Raw genomic sequence first — 22,254 nt, 5'->3', positions numbered from 1 at the left:
ATAGTTGAACAGCTCGGTTTTTTTCATTCCTAAAATGTTCCCGTCATTGGAATAAGCTCGTTGTATTGCATGTTGCCAGAAGGTTGGGACATTTTTAACTTGTAGCCTCACTTGGTATTATTTATATATTTTAGCTCTGCTTTTGGCTGTAAATTAGAAAACTGGGCTGCTTGAACATTTTCTTTTGTTTTTGTTCAGCAGATAGAATTTCTATTCAGTTGCCATCTCTGGAGGTGATCTCCGACCGGGAGGACCCCAGGTGCGTGGGCTGGGGTGCCCTTTCACACACTAGACCCTCCCTCCTGCCGCCTGCGCTCGTCGCCTTCGCCTTTTGCTGCTGGAAGCTCAGGAGCATTTCACACTTTTTGCTCATTTTCATTACAAAATGTTAAATTATTTTCTTTCTCAGATATTTCTGGTCAGTATTTTTAAGGAAGTGCTGTGCCATGATAGATATGCTGTAATTTTTTTTCAGTTTACCAGTAAGATTCAGACAGCCTTGAAGGAGCAATTGAGGTATGGTTGATCTTTTTTAACACTGATTTTTTATCTTTACTGTTTTTTTCCCCCTAGAGATCACTATGATGTTAAAAGTGATGAAAGTAACAGCTCATCCGTTATCTTTGCCGAATTCACCCCAGAAGAAGGAAAATCCTTAGGTGAAGCTGGTGTCGAGAATCAGAATAACAGATTGGTGCATTACACCACCAATTTAGTTACAAGAGATGCCACTGAATTTGAATCGTCCCCTGAGCTCCAAGAAAAAGGCTTGGTTGACGGGTCTTCCAGATCAATGGCTGGGCATCCCCTGCCGCTCAGACATAATTCAGATGTGGAAGAGAATTTCTTCTCCACTGAGTCTTCTGAAGAAAACTTAAACTTGTTGGGGCAGACAGAGGTAGATTGCTTTCCAGAACCTGCTGACTTGCTGTTTCCCCGTAATAACAGTGCAGAGGACTGTGGTTAGACACGGCTGTTCCCCTTCCTGAACTGGCTTCCCTCCTGGCCCTCCTCTGTCTCTGTTCTGGCTCTCCTGCCCTCGGGTGGAGTCTCTCCCCTCCATGTTCCCTCCTGACACCTGGCCTTTGTGTTTGGTCTTCCCTGCTTCACCCATTTAACTCCTGCTAATTCTTTTCTGACCTCCCTGGCTGGGCCCTTCCTCTGGACAGTCTCATATATGTACCTTGGCATTGGAAACATCTTGCATGTACTGTTTCTGTGGTATGTTAGCATCATGTTATGAAAATGTATTTATGCAGGAAGATTTTCTGTATTTTGGAACATGACTTTAGGAAAGAGTCCTAGTGGGACTACCAGGTCAGCTTTCAGGGTATGGATTACACTAATTAGGACTACACTCATGTGCTGGCGAGACTGCCACGTACTCTCACCGTTACTGAGTATTAGCATTGAAACTCAAACATTAACAGGGTCTACACATACTCTGCTGTGTTGGGATCACAGAACTGTATGTGCACCTGTGTCTGCACGTAGGGTTCATTCTGGTTGTCCAGGGATATGTGCATACTTTCTATGAAACACAAACCTTTGAGCAGGTTCCCCTGAATGTAAGGGGTTGAGTTTGAGGGACTTTTCATCAGAATTGTTTCATTTCTCTATGATACATTGGGAAAATTTTCCTGAATGGGCTACACTGAGCTTAACTTTTGCTTACCTTTTTCTTGGACGATTTATTAGTTATGTACGACGTGAGGCCAGCCATGTGTATGTACTCTGGGGTGTACAGAGTAGGACAGTACCATACAGCTGGTCTGATGCTTTATCTTAGCTTTAAAAACTCTTTATCTTGGGAGCCGACTAAGCGGTTTCAGGCCCTCAGCCTCTGTCACGATCGAGAGCTTCGTCCAGTCGACACCTTCCTGACCCCAGGGGGGCCAACTTGGACCGTGACACACCACGCCAAGCATTGCTTTACTTGTCCATCTCCTTCCCTAGACTTTGGGCTTCTTGGGCCGGCCTGTGTCTGTCCTCCCTGTCCCCAGCACTTAGCCCAGTCCTTGGGCTAGAGTAGGCAAGGGAGGTTTGTTGACTGAATAACTGAGTGCATGGTGCACAGGTGGAGCCATGGTGTGTCGCCCCCTAGGCGCAGTACCACCTGATGCTGCACATCCAGATGCAGCTGTGCGAGCTCTCGCTGTGGGACTGGATCACGGAGAGAAATGTCCGGGGCCGGCAGAGTGTGGACGAGTCTGCGTGTAAGTACCATGTGGGTGTTCAAGTGCTGGGCCGGGAAGTGCAGTCAGATCTGCTGCCTTCTGCCTCCAGGTGCTTTAGGTAGGGGGAGAAAAATCAGTTTTGAAACCACCCCCCCCAATCATGCTTATTTCAGTGTTTTTAAAAACAAGTAAGTGTTTGGAAGTTACTGTTCACAGTCATAGGTGCAGTTTGTTGATATTTAAGTAGTAATATGCTAGAATTTATGTTAATGATTTGGGGTAGAAAAGGTCTTAAAAATTTTTTTAAGGAAAAATCTAAATTTTTTATTTTAATTTTTTAACCTGAAAATATGGTACTTTTAGAAGAAGAAAACTTTAAAGAAACCCTTATAGAAGGGAGTGTGGTCAAGTTTGTCTCCCTCAAGATATAGACCCCTCTCCCTCCCCTGCAGTGATATGATACCCTCTGGAAATAGTCTCTTAGGTTAATATTTGTACAATATGTAACACTAGTTCTTAAAGTTGATGTGGATAAAAAAGGGTAACTTTGCAATGGAAGAAGCCTGGCAAACACCCTCTCAGCTAGTGATCAGGGTGGACGTGAGCCGTAGTAACTGAGGTCGATAGTCCGTGCCCTTGATGAGGGGGGACAAGACGGACACTGGATTTCTGTGGGCTTCCTCCCCAAAACCCCTAACCCCAGTCTTGTCATGAGAAAAGCATCAGACCAATCCCAGTTGAGGAACATTCTACAAACAGCTGACCAGTACTTCTCAGAACTGTCAAGGTCTTCATAAACAGGAAAAGTCTGAGAACCTGTCACAGATCGCAGGACCCTCAAGAGGCAGGACACCTAAATGTAATGTGATATCCTGTATGGACTCTCGGAACAGAAAAAGGACATTAGGTAAAAGCTAGGGAAATCTGAATTAAATGGTGGATTTGGATCAGTACTAGAATTAATAAGAGGACTTTCACACACAACACAGAATACCAAAGGCTGAGCCCCATCCAAGACCCAATTGTATGAAAATTACTGGTGTGGCCCCAGGTACCACCCTTTTAGAAAAGATTTTATTAGATTTTTTAATAGTTTTTATATCTTTTTTTGTTTCTTTGTTTGGGGGGGTTGTTTTGTTTTGGAGGGGGGCAAGTAATTAGGTTAATTTACTCATTTATTCAACCCAGGACCTTGTGCGTGCTAAGCACATGCTCTGCCACGGACCCCAACAACCCCCTGAGTGGGAGACCTGGGTTCGAGTCGTGGCTCTAGGACCCAACTGCTGTATGGTTTTGGGCAAGTCAGTTCACTGCTCTCAGTCTGTTCCTCACCTGTGAAGTCTGGGTCATCCCCATCGTATGGGGTTATCGTGAGGGTTGAAGCAGTACCTGTAAGGGATGTAGGGCTGAGTAGAAACCGTCGTCACTGGATCGCGTCTGTGTGTGGTTACTGAACCCTCCGTGTTGGCATGTGTTAGGTGGGTTGCAGTGAGAAGCATATTGAAGACAGAGCAAAGGAAGGGATTTATTCTGAATAGTTACGAACGTCAAAAAGCCCTCCTCGCATTGTAGACAAAGTGCTCACTTCAGTGTGAGGGGGAGCCATGGTAGAGGTATTTGGAGTGAACCATTGGTTTCACACACACACACTCTCATAGTTCTCTGTCTTGAGTACTTCAGGTCCCTGAATTACATGCTAGATCGTGTGAAAGGGGGGTGTGGAGGAGGTTTGAGCTCTATAACGAAGGAGGCTCATTCAGGAAGGAGAAGGGAGCATATAGTGTTTTTGTACTTGAAAGTAAACAATAGGTTTATGATTTTTAATGAATAGAGAGGATCCGTTAAATTTTATTATGTTACTAAACTTACATGGCTAGAAGACTCCAATATTTTTTCTTGATCAATTTTTTAGTCTTACAAGACCTCTCCATCCTCTAAGTTCCCATATGATGTCATCATATTAATAGATGAATTACTTCACTTACTTTTCCCCCATATACTTCATTTGTCACTTATTTTTGGAAAATGTGGCATTCTAGATTTTCCAGGTGATGGAAGCTCACTCCTTGTGCTAATATAATTTACCTTTTTTTCTCATTCTGTTATTCATAATAATATCTTTAATCCACAGTGGGCCAGGACACCAGATTTATTAGCATTAAACTCCAGGATGTCAGGGGTTGAAGGGGACCTAAATGTAGTTTAATCCAGCCACCTGATGCCTGAGAATTGGTTACAAAGCAGTTGATACAGGGGCCCTGAGTGACATCCTCTCTTCCTGGTGACATGAGTCCATCAACTGCCGGGAGCTAGTTTGTGATGACTTCTTCGTTTGCCGAGGAGCCCTCCCTGCTAATTTCTAGTTTTGAAACCATTTTGGAGTATTGACTGTGTTGAAAATCTGAATGTTGTGTAGGTATCAGATTTTAATGGATTTAAAACTGCATTCATTGCATTTTGATGTTAATGTAATGAATGAAAAAATATTAGAGAACTAAAACTCCTTGTTTTTACTTTAAGGTCCTTATGTTATGGCCAGTGTTGCAACAAAAATTTTTCAAGAATTGGTGGAAGGTGTATTTTACATACATAACATGGGAATTGTTCACAGAGATCTGAAGGTAAGTGAGGGAGATTGAGTCAGTCTCAGGGCTGACTTGCTGTTGGTTCGTTGAATTAAATTCGTTGAGATTATATACGCTAGTTCATTTACTTTGGAGATTATCGTTACTTTTATATAAATCTTTGCTCTGTAGGTCCAGAATGTGAAAACTTAGATTGAATTTAAAAGGAGTAATCTTTGGGCAGTTGGCAATTCTAGCTGTTTTCAGGGGGTAAGTGTGCTCTGAGCACTAACGTAATGGATGATGCTAAATGTATTTAATGCTGACAAAAATACTCATATTATGTCAACCTTAGAGGTAAAATCTATTTCTGTAATTACCCACTTAAAGAAAATTTAACATGGGAAATTTTTTTCAGCTGTTTTAAAAATTTAAGACTATCCTAATTTTTATAAAAGACTATCAAGAAAGAGAAGATACATTTACGTCTGTGGCTGGGGTTTTAAATCGCTTACTTTTTGGTAAAAAATTAAATCATGGGAAATGCATTTAAAAGAATATTTAGGAAGAAAGGGTCAATGTACAAATCATTTTATTTTTTGAAAAAGGTTCAAGAACCAGTAGTTTGTACATCTGAGACGTATCAGGTTCGGTATTTTCTGGGTCGATGTCTAGCCAGAGATGCAGTGCGAGTTCCGGAAGTTCTGGGGCACTGTGAAATTGGAGATCTTATTTCAAGAGGCAAGCTAAGTCATAATAACTGTACACAGAATTCCAGATCTTCACTGGCAGATGCTTCTTCAAGAGTTGTTTGTACTTCTCACCATAAATATTTTGGATGTTTCTTTTACAAATGTCCTGTAGGGATAAGGGTTTTTGAGATAACTTTATTAGGGTTTCCCTTAGGGGGTGGAATTCTGGAAGCGTGATTCCCGCAGGTAGAACTCCTTGGTTATTGGTCAGTCTCAGGGGATAAGAGCGGGACAGTAGCCGGGCAAGAAGGGCCGTGTCTGTTAGGTTGGAGCTGCGCTGCAGGTACATGTAGAGCGGGGACTCTCCGTTTCTGGTTAACACGTTAACATCTGCTTCAAATTCGAGCAAGAGGTTGATTATTGCCTCTCTGCCTCCAAAACAAGCCTCGTGGATGGCGGTTTCACCTTCGCGGTCCTGGGCGTTGACCTCAGCTCCGTGAAGTAGCAGCAGGCGGATGCAGCTCACATCGGCTGCCAGCATCCGGCCAGCCTTGCCTGAGGCCATGCACACTGCCAGCTTCAGGGCCGTGCTCCCTGTGGATGGGATGGCACAGTTCACATTGGCCCCACAGGCGATGAGCATATCCAGCATCTCCTCATTCAGGGTTTCTGCGGCCATGTGAAGGGGGGTCATGCCGGAGTCATTGAGGGCATTGACCTGGGCGCCATTTTGGGCCAGGATGGAGAGAACTAGGTGGGTCCCGTAGGTGGTGGCCAGGTGGAGCGGGGACTGCCTGTTGCTGTTCCCGGTGCGAGCATTCACCTGAGCTCCGTGCTCACACAGAATGCGGAGGCACAGGACCGCGTTGCTCTGGATGTCTGTCAGGATCCTTTGGATTCGGTTCCCCGGCTTGGTCCATGTGGTGGACGCAATTGGCCAGTGCAGGAGCATCAGGTGGAGTGTGGTGAGCCCTCTTGTGTCCCTGCAACAGGCAGTGATCACAGATCACACTACATTCTCAGTGGGGGTGGCTTTACACGAAGAACTAATGCTTATAAGAAGGCAAGATTTATTTAAAGAAACCCCCCTTAATTACTTTAAAGAAATGTTTGAAACTCTGTGTTGCTGTGTCATTTCTCGGGGTCTCACAGCGTTTGGGGGGACCACGGTATGCATCCCAGTGTGGAGGGGTCCAGCCTCCTATAGTGGCTCGTGTCAGCTTTGTGACTCCTGCAAGGATGGCAGCCTCTCCAAGGCTGCATTTCAGTTATTTTTGTCCCAGTGTCTCACATGGTGCTGTGCTGAGTTAGTCATTCAGTAAAATTGTGTGGACTCGCGTGTGACCTGGGATTACCACTGACGCGAGCTGGAAGGGGCTGCCACGCCCTTTGACCCAGTTCTCGGGGGTGCTGCATTTGCTCCTCCCCCTGACATCTTCGCACGCTCGAGTGTGTGTGTGTGTGTGTGTGTGTGAGAGAGAGACAGGGCTTGAATCTCAAGTTAGGGAGGCCAGTCTGTTTTCCATCCCTGCTCCAGCCCAGGCAGAATGAGGGTTTAACAGCCTGGTCCCCATCACCCTTACTGGAATCCCTCAGGATTGCATCCCAAATTCCTTGATTTTGGTAGAGGAAAGGGCAGGTTTATGATGAACATCTGACCGCTCCACTGAAGTGAGAAGATGATTTTGAGTTCACCTGTTTATCGGGGGTAAGGCCCTGGGCTGGGGACGAGGTGAAGCAGCAGGGGCCCCCCCCTTGCAGAGCTCGCGGCCACATTTGTAAGCATCCAACGTAAAGGTCTAAGTGACATGGGGGGGAGGGGCAAAGTCCTAGAAGGGGAGGGGGGCCTCCCCCAGGGCGGCCTGTGGTGGGAAGGGTGGGAAGGGTATCCTGAGGATCCCTGGAGGAGGGGCTGGAGGGGAGGGTTCAGTCGTAGAAGGGCCGTGAGGAGCTGCAGAGCTGGGGTGGGGTGTGCAGGACAGAGGGGCAGGCCGGAGGTGAGAGCAAGACAGGTCGGGTGGGCCCTTCTGGAATGTGGTAAGGATTTGGGGCTTGATTTTCTTTTCTTTTTTTCAAAAAGTTTTTTATGAGGGATGGTAATTAGGTTTATTTATTTATTTGTTTTTTAATGGAGGGACTGGGGATTGAACCTAGGACCTTGTGCATGCTAGGCATGCACTCTACCACTGAGCTATACCCTCCCCTTGATTTTCTTTTAATGCTGTCTGTTTTTATACCGCGTAATTCTTCCATTCATTCATCTGGGATTCATCGGGCACTTAGGAAGTGTCAGTCTTAGATCAGGCAGTAGGATACATTGGGGAGCAAGGTACACTTCTTTCGTGAAGCGTCCTGTCTAGTGGAGGGTAGAAAACAAGAAAATCTGTTGGCTGTTTGCATTTTCTTGTTTTTCATATCTAACTTAGGTTGTTAAACTCCCTGGGGGCTGTGACCAGGACTTCATTTTCCACAACACCGTTGCTGAGTGCTTGATACCCACGATGCTTTAAGTGAGGTGATGGATTTGTGTTCTTGCATGATTTCCAGGTTTTCAGAGGACCTCATCTAGTTAGTAAAGATACTGGTTTATTGGGAACATGATAACTGGTAGTCCATGACCCATGGAAAATGGATGAGTCCAGACGTGTAGGAAGTAGTAGGAAGGAAAAGTAACATCGAAGTCGTGTTTAAAAATGGTCAGGTGTTGGGTTAACTTACCTAACTTCGGGGTCAGCATTGTGCTCTAACAAACAGAGCAAGCTTTGTGCCCTGCGGTACTTGGCAGCCAGGTGAATGGGGATGACAGACTCCATCTCCTTCGGAGGGGGAGGAAATCAAAATACGTTACAAGTAGCCCAACGTAGTTAGAAATAAAAATTCTGTTAGCTTGCTATTTCAAAGGAAATAATTGTATTTCATATCTCCTTGGTTCAGTTTTTTTTCTGGTCTGTGCTGTGAAATTTTCCTTTTCTTTTGCCTGTTTTAAATGACCCCAAGCCAGTCAATTTTGTATGATAAAATTTGTGTTTTACATAAATGCAGATTTACCATGGCAGCACATATAACTTAAAACTTCGTAAGTTGACTCTTGTGAAGAGCTCGTTGTATAAAATTAAAGGTAGCAGCTATTAAGTCCCTTAGTCCTTAAATTAACCCCCAGGGTCATTGACAGTTAGGCTTTGTGTTTTTGAAGCCTTTGCCAAAGTCATAGTATCAGTAGTGAAACCTGCATTTTCACAGTTTCAGAGTTAATGCCGCTTATGTTCTGTCTATGATCAGCAGAGCTGTTATGTGAGTTCTTAAAATACATACGTAGTGGCCTTTACAGCATGACTGCAGGATAAGGGCAGAGGGTGACTTTTTGGGAAAAAAATTGAATTATAAAGGTAAATAATTATTGTATAAAGATTTAGAAAGTGAAAAAGTATATGTAAAAAAGGGGAAAAATAATTCGGTCACACAGACAACAATACCATGGGTATGTTTGAGAGGGTGACACTGATGTCCTTCCAGCCACACAAGCTCTAGTCTCTGCTCACACCAGTTCACGTGTGCTGATGAGGGGGGCGTCGCAGACTTACAAGAACACCACCCGGGTGTGCAGTGTGCCGGGGTGTCCTGTCCAGCCTCGGGCCGCCAGGAGGTGTCGCGAGTCCTTAAGAATTAGGGGGCATCCCTTCTGAAGCCTCTAAAAGTGACTGAGCAGAAAAAGAGGGTACCTGGTTCAGTGGTAACCTGCAGCTGGTGGAGGTGGCCAGCGTGGTCATGGGCTGGTTGACGGGGTGGCTTCTCAGGAGGTCCTGGATTGCGGCGCAGTCTTCCCTCATGATGGCCTCATAGAGTTTGGTGTGAAGTCCCGCAGGTGGGCCCTCTTCTGGGGACCTGGCACCATCAGCGCCCAGCTCCCTGCTGCCTCTCTTGGTTATGTTTCCCATGAGTTAAAAGTTCGTGCAAGGACTCAGGAATTCAGGGGAAACTTGTTACAGAGAAGGGCACTTTCAGTCTCTGTGATTCTTTCAGTGTGGTTCTAGAACTAGGCTAGAATTGTTGAGAATCGTATCCATGAACACGATTCATTTTTGTATCAGAGCCAGACTTTCTCACGTGTTTCTGTGTCATGAGTGTGGTGCCAGATACAGCACAGTTCTCAGGACTTTCTACTCAGTCCCCCCAAAAATACCCAGAGTATCATCTTACCTGTAAGATTGTTTGTTTTTTCTTCCCATTCAGCTGTAGTTAAAAAAACCTGACAAAGCTAAAACAGAGGAATTTATGTGTTCAAATAAAACATGTAAGTTATTACATTTAAATTAAGAAAACCTCACATTTAACCTAAATTTTTTTTAGTTGTTAGTGGAACCCTCCCCCCCCCCCAGTATAGGTGTGTTTTCTCGCTGGTAAAGGAATAGTTCCATTGGGAGATGTTTTGAGTCTGATCGTTGCTTAAATAGAGCGAAACTTATATATACCTGTAGAGTGTGATCTGGTTGTTCCTGACCGTGGCTAACAAGTAAGAATCACCTGGGAGCTGTGAAAAAAAAATAGTAGTTTTCAAAAGCTTCTCTGGTGATTCTGAGGTCCTGAGGAGCATTTATATACTAGCGCGATCTACGTCCGTGGGATAAACTGGGGACTTTTAAATAATATTGATGCCTGTATCCACCCACAGGAATATCTGATTTAATTGGTCTGGGGAATGGGTTGGACGCTGAGTTTTTAAAGTTCCTCCAGTGATAAGTTAACGTGCAGCTGAGTTTGAGAACCACTGCTCTGACTTTTAATTTGTGGGAGGCTACTTGCTCCTAAGTTGAAAACTCTTCACTGCCCCACATTTTTACTGTGTGTTTTAGAACACCAAGGAGTTGACTTGTTCTGTTTGTTTCCAGCCCAGAAATATTTTTCTTCATGGCCCTGATCAGCAAGTAAAAATAGGAGACTTCGGCCTGGCCTGCGCAGACATCATACAGAAGAACACAGACTGGAGCAGCAGAAATGGGAAGAGTAAGTTTATGTTGGTTGTAGATTTTGTTTCTGCGTTAAAAAAAGCCATGGTTGAACACTGGCCATATTTAAAGAGAATCATAAAGACTTAAAAAAAATTTTTTTTTGTCCAACTATTTTATTTTAAAAAACTTTTTGGGGGAGGATGATTAAATTTATTTATTTATTTACTTATTTTTAATGGAGGTGCTGGGGGTTGAACCCAGGACCTCGTGCATGCTAAGCATGTGCTCTACCACTGAGCTACACCCTCCCCACCAAGAATCATGAAGACATCATAGCAAAGGTGAGATTTAAAAACAACAGCTGTCCTTCCCTTAGGAGCTGCAGTGCCCTGCTCAGAGCCAGGGCTCTCCACGTGGACAGGGCTCACCTTGCAGGGCTTCATGTCTGGCTTTCCAAATTACAGGGACACCAATGCATACCTCCAGAGTGGGCACTTGTCTGTACGCATCACCCGAGCAGCTGGAAGGATCCGAGTATGATGCCAAGGTAATGGTTGTTGCCCACTTGGTGGACTTGCCCTGCAGCCAGAAGTAACAGAAAGTACAGGAAGGGCTGTGCAAGTTCCCACGTAGGGGAGATTTTGGAGATACCCGAGTCATGGTCGGTCATCTCTGACATCAAACTGCCGTAAGATGAGGCCTCACTTCTCAGATGAATCTGACTGCGTTGCTTTTTTTAGGCTACATCACTGTGTCTGAATCCGTGGGTGTCACAGATAACTTCCCAATGAGCTTTCCTTTTAAAATACTACTTTCCCTTGAGGAAGCTAGGAGTCCCAGAAATCTGTTTTCAGTCTTTGCTTTCAAGTTTAGGTAAATAAATGCCTCAGGCAAGGGTGACACTCCCTCTGAAGTGGAATGAAGATACTGAAAAGTTTTAATCTGCTTTGCTCCTTGAAGAAATGTGAGAGTAAATGCTCAGAACATTTTCTTCCTTTTGATGAATCATTCAGCTTTTTAGTGCTTAGGAAAGAGCTGCCAGAAAAACTGTGGCTGCTTCTGAACTCCTACCTGGTAAAGGCCTTCCTAAAAGACTATTTTTAGGAAGAGGATCAGATTTTATGCAGAGTTCCCTAAACTTCCCCAAGAATGCTTAACTCTGAGCAGAGGCAGAGCTGGGACTGGCGTAGGTCATACTCGTGACCCCTGTAGCTGGCTCCACCCCGTGCGGGTCCCAGCTCTCTCGGGCTGGGCCAAGCCCCGACTTCAGGGTTGTATGGGGATCGTCCCTGCCTCGAGCCCGGCCCATGGATGCCCCTTGTGGAATCAGAGGTGAGGATGGTGAGTCCAGTCACCTGGCAGTCAGGGCAACGGCTCTGGCTGGCGGACACCGGCCGCTGTGAGGGACAAGCCAGCCCACTGCATTCCCTCTGTTGAAGGAAATCCTCTCGCTTTTGAGAGGAAGGTATGGGGAGATGGAAACATCACTTGACTGTGTATTTCCCTACTAAATGGCCGCTTCCCCCCTTTTCCAGTCGGATATGTACAGCTTGGGTGTGATTCTGTTGGAGCTCTTCCAGCCGTTTGGAACAGAAATGGAGCGAGCAAAAGTTTTAACAGGCTTGAGAACTGGCCAGATCCCTGACTCCCTCGGTAAAATGTGTCCTGTACAAGCCAAGTACATCCAGCACTTAACGAGAAAGAACTCAGCCCAGAGGCCGTCTGCCGTTCAGCTGCTGCAAAGCGAACTTTTCCAAAATTCTGGAAATGTATGTAAGCCTTTTTTAATACTGGGGAAAACATGAAGCTTAAAATCGAATTGGTTCCAGTTGTGAATGCTATTTCACGCAAACCGGTTGCGCTTAGAATCAGGTTTATGGAAACAGTATTTAAACCCATTCTCAGAGTTCCCAGTGGCACACTTGGCATCATAGTCCAAGTGCAGGAGGACACTGCCAGCGGTCAATCTAGGAGTATGGGCTTCATGCTGCAGCAGAAAGTTTCAGCTTTCCTTTCCAGCTGTGGTATATGGCCTTTATTACAAAGTATCTACTAGTAAAATGGGCCCCACACCAACGGATACAGGACAGCAGTGATCCTCTAGGGGAGATGGAGCGACTGTGGCTGAGACCGCCTTCATCAGCCTCGGATCTCAGCTCTGAGTTGTGAGTCTGGTTTTCTGTCCTGTGAGGTGGTGCCCCTGGCAGCCCCTCCCCTTCCTCCTCCCTGCTAGAAACAGAAACTTTCTAAGATGTACAAAAGCTTGATTCAGAGATGAAGTCACAGATTCTCTCGTGCTTTGTTGCCCAGAATGGGTCCCCAGACCAGCAGCCTGAGCCTTACCTGGAGCTGTTTGGAAACACAGGCTGCCGGGCTCCAGCCCAGAGCTGCATCTTAACAGATCTCCATGGGGTGTACACAGTGATTGAGCAGCACTGCATGAAGGCACTGGTTTCAGTGTAATCTCCTGACCAGCAGCGTAAAATCACCTGGGATATGATGGAATTCTCAGGCTCGCCCCCACCCTGACCTATTAATAGAGAAATCTGGGTGAGAAGGGGCCACTCTCTGTGCTTTCACAGCCCCTCCAAGTGGCTCTGAGGCACGCTGGTTTGGGTACCACTTACAGCTATTCAGTTGATTTGTCTTTCTGTTTAAGGCTAATTTGCTTTCAAGTCGAACAGTGAAATTTCCTAGACTGAATGGTACACAGGTGGGGGTGTAGGGCTCTACGCTGAGTCTTTGAAAACAGCATATGTGGTTATTAAGTTTATTGCCTCACAGGGAGAGAATTTTTTAGCTCCTTGCAAAGACAGCTATTAGAGACCATAGTTATTTGGTAGTAGGGGTAAGAATTTCTCCTGTCTTGTAGAATTATTTATAAAATCACCTGCACATAACCTGTACGGAGAACTTTGCAGAGACAGGCGCCCTTGCTTTGCACGGTGGTGCTGGACTGTAAAAATGACCATGCAGAGCTCAGGGCACGCCGAGCGGTCTTCATAATCAATGGGAAAAGTTACAGCTGTCCCATGACCTCTAAAAGCGTTTGTCAAAACATTAGAAGTCTTTATTGTCAGTTACAGATGTATGCGGAAGTGAAAAGTTACAAAACTATAATTGAGAATTCAAGTGTTTCAAGAGTAGTTTGAAAGGTGCCTGCCTGCATCTGTCTCGTAACGTAGGGCACGGAGGGGTGTCTTTTCTGTGCCCTGGTGACTCATCCTACTCCTAAGTTTGGGTCTGTTTCCGGCATTTTATCCTTGGCACTTTGGGTGTTGTGATCTGTGTCTAAGGGTTCTTTTAATGTGGCGTTTTTTCTGGGATATCTTTATCTTTTTCCTGTTTATGTTGAGAAGACGTCTTCAAGTCTGTCCGCTGGTGGCGGGGTCAGCATTCCCAGGATCAGCTGTTTCAGCTGTTAACACTGTTCATGTTCGATTTGGTTTTCACTCGCAGCATCACCGCAACTTTTCATTACTTTGCTGCACTTTGATCTCCGTGGGCCAAGTCCCCCGCGATGATCCATTTGTCTACAGGGTCATGTGGGTTTATCCTGGGAGATGTTGCCTGTGTGCACCACTAACACGTGCTCAGTGACCACCCCCAGCGAAAGTGAAAGAAGCGTGGGGCTGTCCCCGGTTGTGACATGCATGGCTATTCACGTAGCATTTTACGGCCTGAAGGACTAATGGAATTACTGTCACTGTCCCTTGGTAACTGACACTCGACCCTGTGCTGGGTGATATGTAACAAACCGGGAACACTGGAACCCACACGTAGCGGAGCTGTGCAGAGCGAGGCAGGCCTGCGTGTTTAAAAGTCAGGGAGGAAGACATTTTCATGGAGCTTAAAATTTTCTCTCTTTGCAGGTGAACCTCACCCTACAGATGAAGATACTAGAGCAAGAAAAAGAAATCAAGGAACTAAAGCAGCAGCTGAGCCTCCTGTCTCGGGACAGAGGGGTTAGGGATGACGGGAAGGATGAGGGGGTCGGTGTCTCACCTCAGCAGCCTCTATAAGTATGAAAGCGGACTGAAACTCTCTAGTCAACTGGAATGTAAATTTTCAATCTCTGTTAGGGTATAGATGGTCTGATACTTACCTGTGTTTAGTAAGCCTTATTAAGGTGAGGTTGTGAAAGTACCCCGCTGCTTTTTCCTGCAGTAGCTCTTCAAGGCTGGCATTCTGAACTCGAGGCCACACTAGATGGAACCCGTTCTGCTCCTGCTCCTCTCCTGTCCTACCAGCTCCCTTCCCGGACCTCCTACTTTACTCTTGCCATCTAGCCAGTCTCTAAAATCGTGGGCTCTTTGGAGCTCTGCCTACTGACCATAAAGTCCTCTATAAGGTTCTACCGCAGAGACCCATCACTGCCCAGGTGTGTGCACCAGCTGGACTGTTCCAGCTGGGACACTGCCTGTCTCCCTAACAACTCTTCCATCCCCACTGCGGCCCGAGCCCATTACCAGAAGGCCACTGGCTCTGAAGTGTCTGCTGCCCCTCGTCTCTGCACGGGCACAGCACCCAGCCTCTTTCTGTCGTCTTTGCCTTCACCTTGGCATCATCCCAGGCCCAGGCCCTTTCAAAGCTTTGTGCTCCTTTGTCCCCAAAATGATCTCGAAGCAGCTCCACCAGCAGTGTCTCCGCTTTTGCCCCCGCGGTGCTTCCTCCTTCAGCACAGACTCGGTTCCCCACCATCCGCATTCCCCAGAGGCAGTGACGTCACACGTTCCTGTTTGTATCCCAGTGTGCCTGCCACGTAGCTGGCAGTTGTCACAGTACACTGCACACGGTGTTGCTGGATTTTAAATAAAAGGAAAACCACAGATTAATTCTATGATGCTTTTATTGATACTTGACAACTAGCTTAAATAAAGACTTTGATTTTAGGACAAGTCCCTTTACCAGTAATAGGCACGGAACAGCACCATTCTTCAAATGGAAGCCCTTTAAATCAGTGAGGGATTCACTGAAGGAGCCGCAGGGCGGTGTTGAAAGGGGCCAGGTTCTCACAGGCCCTCATCCACCTCTGCACGTTGGCTGGTGCTGGCGCCCCGCAGCCTCTCGTCTGCCGGAGCACGGACCACAGCACGACGTCTGCCACCGTGAGCTCGTCCCCCACCAGCCAGGGGCTCTTCCCGAGAGCGGAGTTCATGGCGCGGAACACAGCGGCTTTTTCTTTACTGCTCCCGTCTTTGAGCTGAAAAATCGCTGTATCTACCCAGCTGTCGATGAGGGTTAAATTTACAGCATCGTGCTTCTGGCCAAACAGGGAGAACAGGAAGCGTGCGACGTTCCCTTCTCCTTCGACGGGACACATCGTCTGGACACTGAATTTCATCTGCGTCTTCGGCACTGAAAGGGAGAGAAGCACCGTCAGCCAGAATGGCACGGGGGCGGGGTGTGGTACAGAGCGGTAGGACGTGCAAAGGCGAGTCCCCATCAGTCGTGACCTGGCGGCGAGGGAGAGCATGTCTTCAAGAAAATCGTATTTCTAGACTGTCTCCAAAAGGTTACTCTTCAAGGTTTAAACTTTAAAGAGTGCAAGCTATCTGTTAAAAAAAAAGGAACCCTTTCTGGTATTTGGTTAGGACACTTTTCAAGCTAGAAGGAATCTCCGACCATCTATTCCAACCCCTGTGCCCTAAGAATTTGGAGGATGGGGACTGGACCCCAGGAGACCCGGCTCCAGGCCAGGACCTCCTGCCCCAGCAGGTCTCTTGACGTGAGGCTGAGGGCAGTTAAGGCCTTCCTGGATAGAGGGTGCTGACTCACTTCCCTCTGTATGAATTACCCCGGGAGAGGCAGACACCAGTGGGATAATGAATGAAAGATACCCTGCCATCCTTTAATGGAGAACGTCCATTAAAAGATAACGTCAGTGTCCCCATAGCGACAGGTTTTGGATTGTGAGGGCAAGATGGCTGTGACAGCCGTTCCTCCCCTGCTCTGGCTGGTGAGACGGGATCACCCCTAAAACTGTGCTCAGTTGCGACCCTGGGCTTCCCAGAGGAAGGAGAGCATCTCTGGGTCAAGATGCACCTGTCCCTCTTGTTGACCTCTCCCCACCAAAGCTTTCTGGACCGAGAAAACCTGACCTGACAGCAAACAGCTGAAGAGCCCCTAGAGCTGGAGGATGTCCCTGTCCCCGCCCCGGGCTGCCTCCGGTTAAAACCCTGGTGCGCTGGTCCCATCCACTTACCGTTCTTCCAAATCAGAGTAAAGCCCAGCTGATACTCATGGCGGGGCTGCTGCTTTGTCTGCTCGCCGAAGCACCTGAGGAGGTTTGCTGGCACACCCTCGACTGCCGAGTGCGTGTGCACCGTGGACAGGACCCTGTAGTGGTCACAGAGCAGCCGGTGCAGCACGAGCAGGGAGAGGGGTGGTGAGGTGGGGTTCGCGTTGATCACGATGTCTTTCAGCGCCCCGTAGTCCTGGGGGAGCAAACCCCAACCGAGGAGGTTACATCAGCGGCAAATGGGCACTGCTGCTGGACCAGGTGCTATTCTTAGAGCCTAACCAGGCTTGGCTCCCTGAACCTTCAACTCGCTCCAGGAAGTATGACTGTCATCCCACCTTCCAGCTGAGGACGTGGGTGCTGGGGAGGGAGAGGATTCCTGGTGCCCTCAGCTCAGAAGTGGGGCTGGGATCCGAGCCGACCCTGACCCCTTCACCTCTGCATTGCCCGCTGCCAACAAAGGAGAGCTGACTTTATCATCAAAGGAGTGCAGCGCGTTAGGAAGGACACTTCTGTTTGTCCCTAAGTTAAAAAAATAACCCGTGCAATTACTCCAGTTACTAAATCTTTCCAACATCTGACAGGATACAGTTTTGACAGCAATTTGAGTTACCTGTCAACGAAGGGCCCCTGGAAAAAGGTCCTGGCCCAGGGAGGGTCTAAAAAACGAGGTGTTAACTAAAGTGCCTTTTCAGACGCAGACTTTAAGTCTGTACAATCTCTCTTCATGACCAAGGAACTCATATAATAGAGCAACGGCCAAGCTCCTTGGCATCTTGTCCCCAGCCTGCCCCGACCTGGCCTCTAGTCTTGCCACCCCGACCGACACCCTTGACTGGAGCGATGCTGGATGCTCTGTGGTTCTCTGAACGCATCGTGTTACCTGACGCTGCGCCTTCCGAGGTATCAAAATTCATCTTAAGCCCTGTGTGCGCTGGGAGGCCTTCCCAGCACCCTGAGACACCCCGCACAGCTGTGCTTACCCACTCGCCCACTGTGCCGACTGGCTCCCTGGGGGACTGGCTGGGTTGGGTCTCCCTGGGCCCCGGGTGCATGTAAACCCGTCCTGGATGATACAGGAACACACGAGTGCAGAGGTACTGACGATACCAAAACTGAGCCCTGGGCAGGATGCTGCAATACTGCCTCCACGTGGCAGGACCATTTCTATCACCAGTTCTAGGGAAGGGTGCCAGCAGGGGTTCCTGGGACAAACCCTTTTGCAGCCTCAAATAAATACCACTTGTAACAAGACTTTCTCTCTTTGCATATCAGACTGTGCTCTAAATTAGCTGAAATCTGTAGTCTGATGTTAAAGGTGGCTGGGACAACCAAATTTTAATACAGCAAACTGTCTGTAAGCAAAATACGTCTGAAGGAGGAGACCATGACTGGCTTTTAGCAACAAATGCCAAAAGGATTAGGGGGATTTTTGTGCCTGGGCAGCCAAAGCTCTGAAATTTGGGCTGCTCTCAAAAGAGTCAGGGTTGACTCTGTTGCACCTCTGGGAAGCACTGAGCAGAAGACCCAAGGTCTGTTACTCCAGGGCTTGGAGGCTGCCGGGGGTGGGGGTGAGGAATCTGTGACTCTTGACTCCCTTCTTTGCCTAAGGAGCCTCCCTGTTCTCTGCTGGGTCTGAGAAATCAAGAAACTGCATTAGAGGTTGACTGGCTTTACTCAAAGCTCATCAATCTGTTTTGTGCAAAGGCATGATCATTTAGAGGAATGAAAAAACAAAAAAACGTTTTTTCACCACCTATGAAAACTGGAAAACGAAGGCTTTCCTCATGGTTCTGTGGCACTAACGACCCCCACTCAGCACACCGATGGCCCTTAGCTTTCCCAATGAACGTACCTTTCCGAGCATGGAATTTAAGTCCACTGCATTGGTGGAGAAAGCAGTGGGCTCATCGGCTTGGATGATGTCGGTGACATCCAAGTCCGCATCTGGCGTCTGAATCATCTTGGAGAGACCATCAACTGCAGCTTTCAATTCATACAGACGTTTTAAAATGTCATCTTGGCAGGACTCAAGGGCTCGAAGCGACGGGTCAGACTCCTCCTGAACAAACAGATATTGAGATGTTCACTGCCTCTTCTGTCAGAGCACTCTGCTGAAATCTGACCACTTGTCTTCTACTTAGTTCCCTGAGTTCATCAACCCCCATCTTCTAGAAGATGTAAAAATGAAGTAGCGGAATCATCTCATTGTCCCCCATCCAATGGGTCCTGCAAATCAACCCCCAAGCGCTATAAAACAAACAAAATACACTGTGACTGAAAGCCACTTTGAAATTGTATGACTCCTAGGTAGTTTAGTCTTCAAGAACAGAGAAGGCTAGAAAATGAACACAAATTGTTCTTTATATCAAACTAGTTCAAAATACTTTACATAAATGATTAGAAAAAGATGGAGGTGGGCAATGAGAATGTAATCAATAATTTATACTAATGGAAGGGAAAAGGGCGCACACATAGGTTAAAAAAAAAAGTGTCCTTTGGTTTGGAAGTATGTTCACGGGGGTAAAATGATCAGTTCCCCAAATCCTTTTCTAGGCAGTACTAGCACTCTCCCATCTTAGAATCGTCTTGAACTTTTTCACTGCTGAAATGCGTATCTCTACAAATAGGAAATACATCCTTTGTTTACTGTAATCTTTGCATCCTTCTTGCCTGGTATAGTGGACTGGTACACAATAAATAACCAATTATAAATGCTAAGGAATAAATCTCAAATTTCTACAGACTTTAAAAAGGAATGACAAGAAACCTCCCAATAGTCACAATATACAACCTACTTCCAGACTCATGAGCTCTCACGAAAGGTAATCCATCTGAATGGAGCAAAGAATACATCAAGCATGAGTAAGATGCTCAGAACTGGTCAGAAGGATCCATAAGACCGTGACCTTGAGTTTATTATAAATATGCACTCATGATACAGAGTGTGTAGGAAGAGCGTGTGTTCACACCTGTTTGCTGGTAAGCTTAAGGAGCATCTGTTCCTCCCCTTGTCACCGCTAATACCGCCCTCTGCCGCAGAACCCATTCATCACCAGCTGCTGTCAACTGCAATCCACTGGCTTCTAAGTGTCCCTCCACGGTCACCGCCCGAGTCCAAGACACCATTCTTCCCCTGGCCTGCTTCCACCTGGCACCCATTCTGGCCTACCCCTCCAGTCCATCCCTAAGGTGGCAGTCAGAGGTCAAGACCACCTCTCAGGCTAAAGAGCAAAGCCCCCAACCAGGCTTGATAACTAGTGTGTGTGACTGGTCCCCTGGCTACCTTCTCTCTCCTCGTTCGCCGCCACACTCCGCGCACTGGCCGTGCTGTCCTTTGGGGCCTAAAGCCCACAGCCCCCCCCCCCCCCCGCCACAGGGGCTTCTCCTCACTGGGCTCCCTTGCTCTGCCACCCCTCACCCCCACCCCGCCCGGCTGGTTACTGCCTGTTTCCCGTGGAGCTCGGTCCCTCTCTCCCACCTCCCCTTGCCTACTTGCCTTGTTGAAGATCGAACAGCAAAGAAAGGCAAAGTGACTACTGTCTGGGTGGAACAAAGAATAAAGAGTTCAGTGTGCCAGTGAAAACCTTCAGGCGCCGACCGGAAGTAAGCCTGAGGAACGCAGAAATGCTCAGCGTGTGCTTTACACATCACACCCTCTAGCGCTGGCCTGTTTTCCTTGCTCAGGCTAGACTATGACCTGGCATGTTATGTTTATCCATTTGTTTAACTTTACATGAATTTATTTGTAAGCAGATTATGTTGCTCTCATTTCCCCTGGATATGCTCCATTTCTAATGATCTATCCATATTGCTGGCATCTGCTAGGGAAGAGGGACTGTGTGACTTCTCAGTTACAGGTTCACAGTTAACTGCCCAAAGGAAGTTAGGTAGCCAACTCCAAAAAAAAAAAAAAAGAAAAGAAAAAAGAAAGAAAGAAAGAAAAAAGGACTTGGTTTCAAGAGAGATGTGATGCTCCCCACTCTGGGCTTTCCTTTTCTGTTCCAGTTGAGGGACAATGGACCATGCCTGCATTTCTGCCTTAGCTCTGCAGTGAGGTGACAGTTGTGTCATTCTGTTTCAAACTAAATTGACCGCCTCCCTTCCAATCGAGGCAGAAAACTCTTAAGATAAAGCTTTTACCTATTCACTCATCTTCAGTCATAACGGACAGAAGGTCTCCCTGGCTGGAAAACTAAGATGTGTATTTGCCATTTATAAAAAAGTGAAGCTGAGCAGGTAATTTAGAAAAGATGCACTGAAAATGCCCAATAAACATGAAAAGATGCTCAACTGATTTACAAGGCTGGGCGATCTGAACTAAAACTACATTAGGAAGCCACTGTACAATCACCACCCTGGGGGAGGGTGCCAGCATCAGAAATTCGCATACACTGCTTGTGAAAGGGCGTAAACCGGTATGACTACTTTGGAATGCAATTTAGTCCAGTTGAAGACAAATCAGTCTACTGAGCCAGCAATCCCTTTCCTTAGTATGTACCCTATGCCTGCTCATGTACAGGAATATTCACTGCGGAATTATTCATAACAGCCTAAAATGGAAAACTAGCCCGTGAGCAGTGGGACGGATGAAGCCAGGGGGGAACAGTCTTGCGAAGGAGACGACCACAGAGAGGACGAATGCTTCATTTTTTCATGCAGCAAAGCAATTCTTAAAGTCATGATGTTTAGAAGAGGCAGCCACACACGGCGGGGCACAAACTGCATGCTTCCACTTCCACCAAGACTACATGGTTTAAGTGACAAAATAAGAGAAACGCAGGACATAAGGACCACGGAAGTCGGGAACTTAGAGGGGAGCTTTAAGTGGGGCGCTAACAACGTATTAATCTGAGCGATGGTGACTCTGTGATTTACTTTACAATCCGTCAAAACCAGCATTTACGTGCTATTCGCTTTTCTGTGGGTAAAATTTCGTGGTAAAGTTTAAGTTGTCATAAGCGAAAAAGAAAACAGATATAAGATGGAGAGATCTTTTAATAAATAAAAGTTACGGACACTAGGAGGCCGGCGGGCACGTGAAACTCGAGTGGGGCAGGCAATCGGGCCCAGTCCCCACGGCTGGTTCGAGACTGTTCGGGTCCCACAGCCCAGGCCTGGAAGGACCCAAGCCCCTAGTCCCCTAACCAAACGGGCCACAGCCGCAGCGCCTGCGCACCGAGCAAGAGGGAGGCGGGGCGGGGCCACAGCAGAGCCAGGGCGCCTGCGCACCGGACCGCCGGCAGTGGGAACGGGACCTTGGCGCCTGCGCAGTGAGCTGGTGGGGGGGGTAGAGCGGGGGCTGCGCGCTCCTACCTGCACGTGGCCCGCGGCTGGCGCAGGACTACTGGTCTTGCCGTGCACGTTGGGAAGCTGGTACATGCAGGTGGGAAGCTCTACACGGAGAGATGCACCGCCCTCGTGATAGGGCTTTACCTGGTACATCGGCATCGTGGGAACCAAAGGAAGGGAGATGGCGGGTAAGGACACGAACGCTCAGAAACCGTCCAACTCCACGACAGACTGCGGCCGCTACCTTCCCAAGAAGGCTAAGGGCGTTCCGGAAAGCGCAGTTTTCCTGTGCTCTAATTGGTCCCTGCTTTCTTGACGTCACGGACTCGACCTTTGATACCG

At 47.4% G+C, this 22,254-nt stretch overlaps 3 protein-coding genes across 8 annotated transcripts in view; 1 reads left to right on the top strand and 2 right to left on the bottom strand.

Moving 5' to 3' along the window:
- Positions 1 to 15,214, top strand: part of EIF2AK1 (eukaryotic translation initiation factor 2 alpha kinase 1) — a 26,217-nt gene extending 11,003 nt beyond the window's left edge. For 2 of the 4 annotated variants that reach the window (XM_031433299.2, XM_031433297.2), the window contains exons 8-15: positions 202 to 259; positions 574 to 898; positions 2,105 to 2,216; positions 4,698 to 4,798; positions 10,320 to 10,434; positions 10,844 to 10,926; positions 11,915 to 12,148; positions 14,252 to 15,214. In XM_031433299.2, coding sequence (XP_031289159.1) covers positions 202 to 259; positions 574 to 898; positions 2,105 to 2,216; positions 4,698 to 4,798; positions 10,320 to 10,434; positions 10,844 to 10,926; positions 11,915 to 12,148; positions 14,252 to 14,401 — 1,178 coding nt within the window. In that variant the 3' untranslated portion in view covers positions 14,402 to 15,214. Of the gene's footprint in view, positions 1 to 198; positions 260 to 573; positions 899 to 2,104; positions 2,217 to 4,697; positions 4,799 to 10,319; positions 10,435 to 10,843; positions 10,927 to 11,914; positions 12,149 to 14,251 lie in introns of all 4 variants that reach the window. The other 2 variants (XM_031433298.2, XM_031433296.2) reach the window with 1 other exon arrangement.
- On the bottom strand, positions 5,355 to 10,330 carry ANKRD61 (ankyrin repeat domain 61). Its single transcript, XM_010992207.3, has 3 exons — positions 9,153 to 10,330; positions 8,152 to 8,249; positions 5,355 to 6,416 (listed from the first exon to the last, which is right to left on the bottom strand). The coding sequence occupies exons 1-3, from the start codon at positions 9,366 to 9,368 to the stop codon at positions 5,471 to 5,473; spliced, it is 1,260 nt and encodes a 419-aa protein (XP_010990509.2). The 5' UTR covers positions 9,369 to 10,330; the 3' UTR covers positions 5,355 to 5,470.
- On the bottom strand, positions 13,149 to 22,195 carry AIMP2 (aminoacyl tRNA synthetase complex interacting multifunctional protein 2). Of its 3 annotated transcripts, XR_010377719.1 has the most exons (5): positions 21,937 to 22,195; positions 18,476 to 18,682; positions 16,585 to 16,816; positions 15,288 to 15,737; positions 13,149 to 15,180 (listed from the first exon to the last, which is right to left on the bottom strand). XR_010377719.1 is itself a non-coding variant. In XM_010992205.3 (4 exons), the coding sequence occupies exons 1-4, from the start codon at positions 22,069 to 22,071 to the stop codon at positions 15,349 to 15,351; spliced, it is 963 nt and encodes a 320-aa protein (XP_010990507.1). In that variant the 5' UTR covers positions 22,072 to 22,195; the 3' UTR covers positions 15,211 to 15,348. The 3 variants fall into 3 exon arrangements, 2 of the variants coding, with proteins under 2 accessions (XP_010990507.1, XP_010990508.1); XM_010992205.3 differs by lacking the exon at positions 13,149 to 15,180 and having other exon boundaries at positions 15,211 to 15,737; XM_010992206.3 differs by lacking the exon at positions 13,149 to 15,180 and having other exon boundaries at positions 15,211 to 15,737; positions 22,057 to 22,195.
- Positions 22,196 to 22,254: the final 59 nt, after the last annotated feature.

The sequence above is a fragment of the Camelus dromedarius genome, chromosome 24 (assembly GCF_036321535.1).
Source record: "Camelus dromedarius isolate mCamDro1 chromosome 24, mCamDro1.pat, whole genome shotgun sequence".
Lineage (NCBI taxonomy): Eukaryota > Metazoa > Chordata > Mammalia > Artiodactyla > Camelidae > Camelus > Camelus dromedarius.
This window is presented reverse-complemented; position numbering and strand designations above follow the sequence as displayed.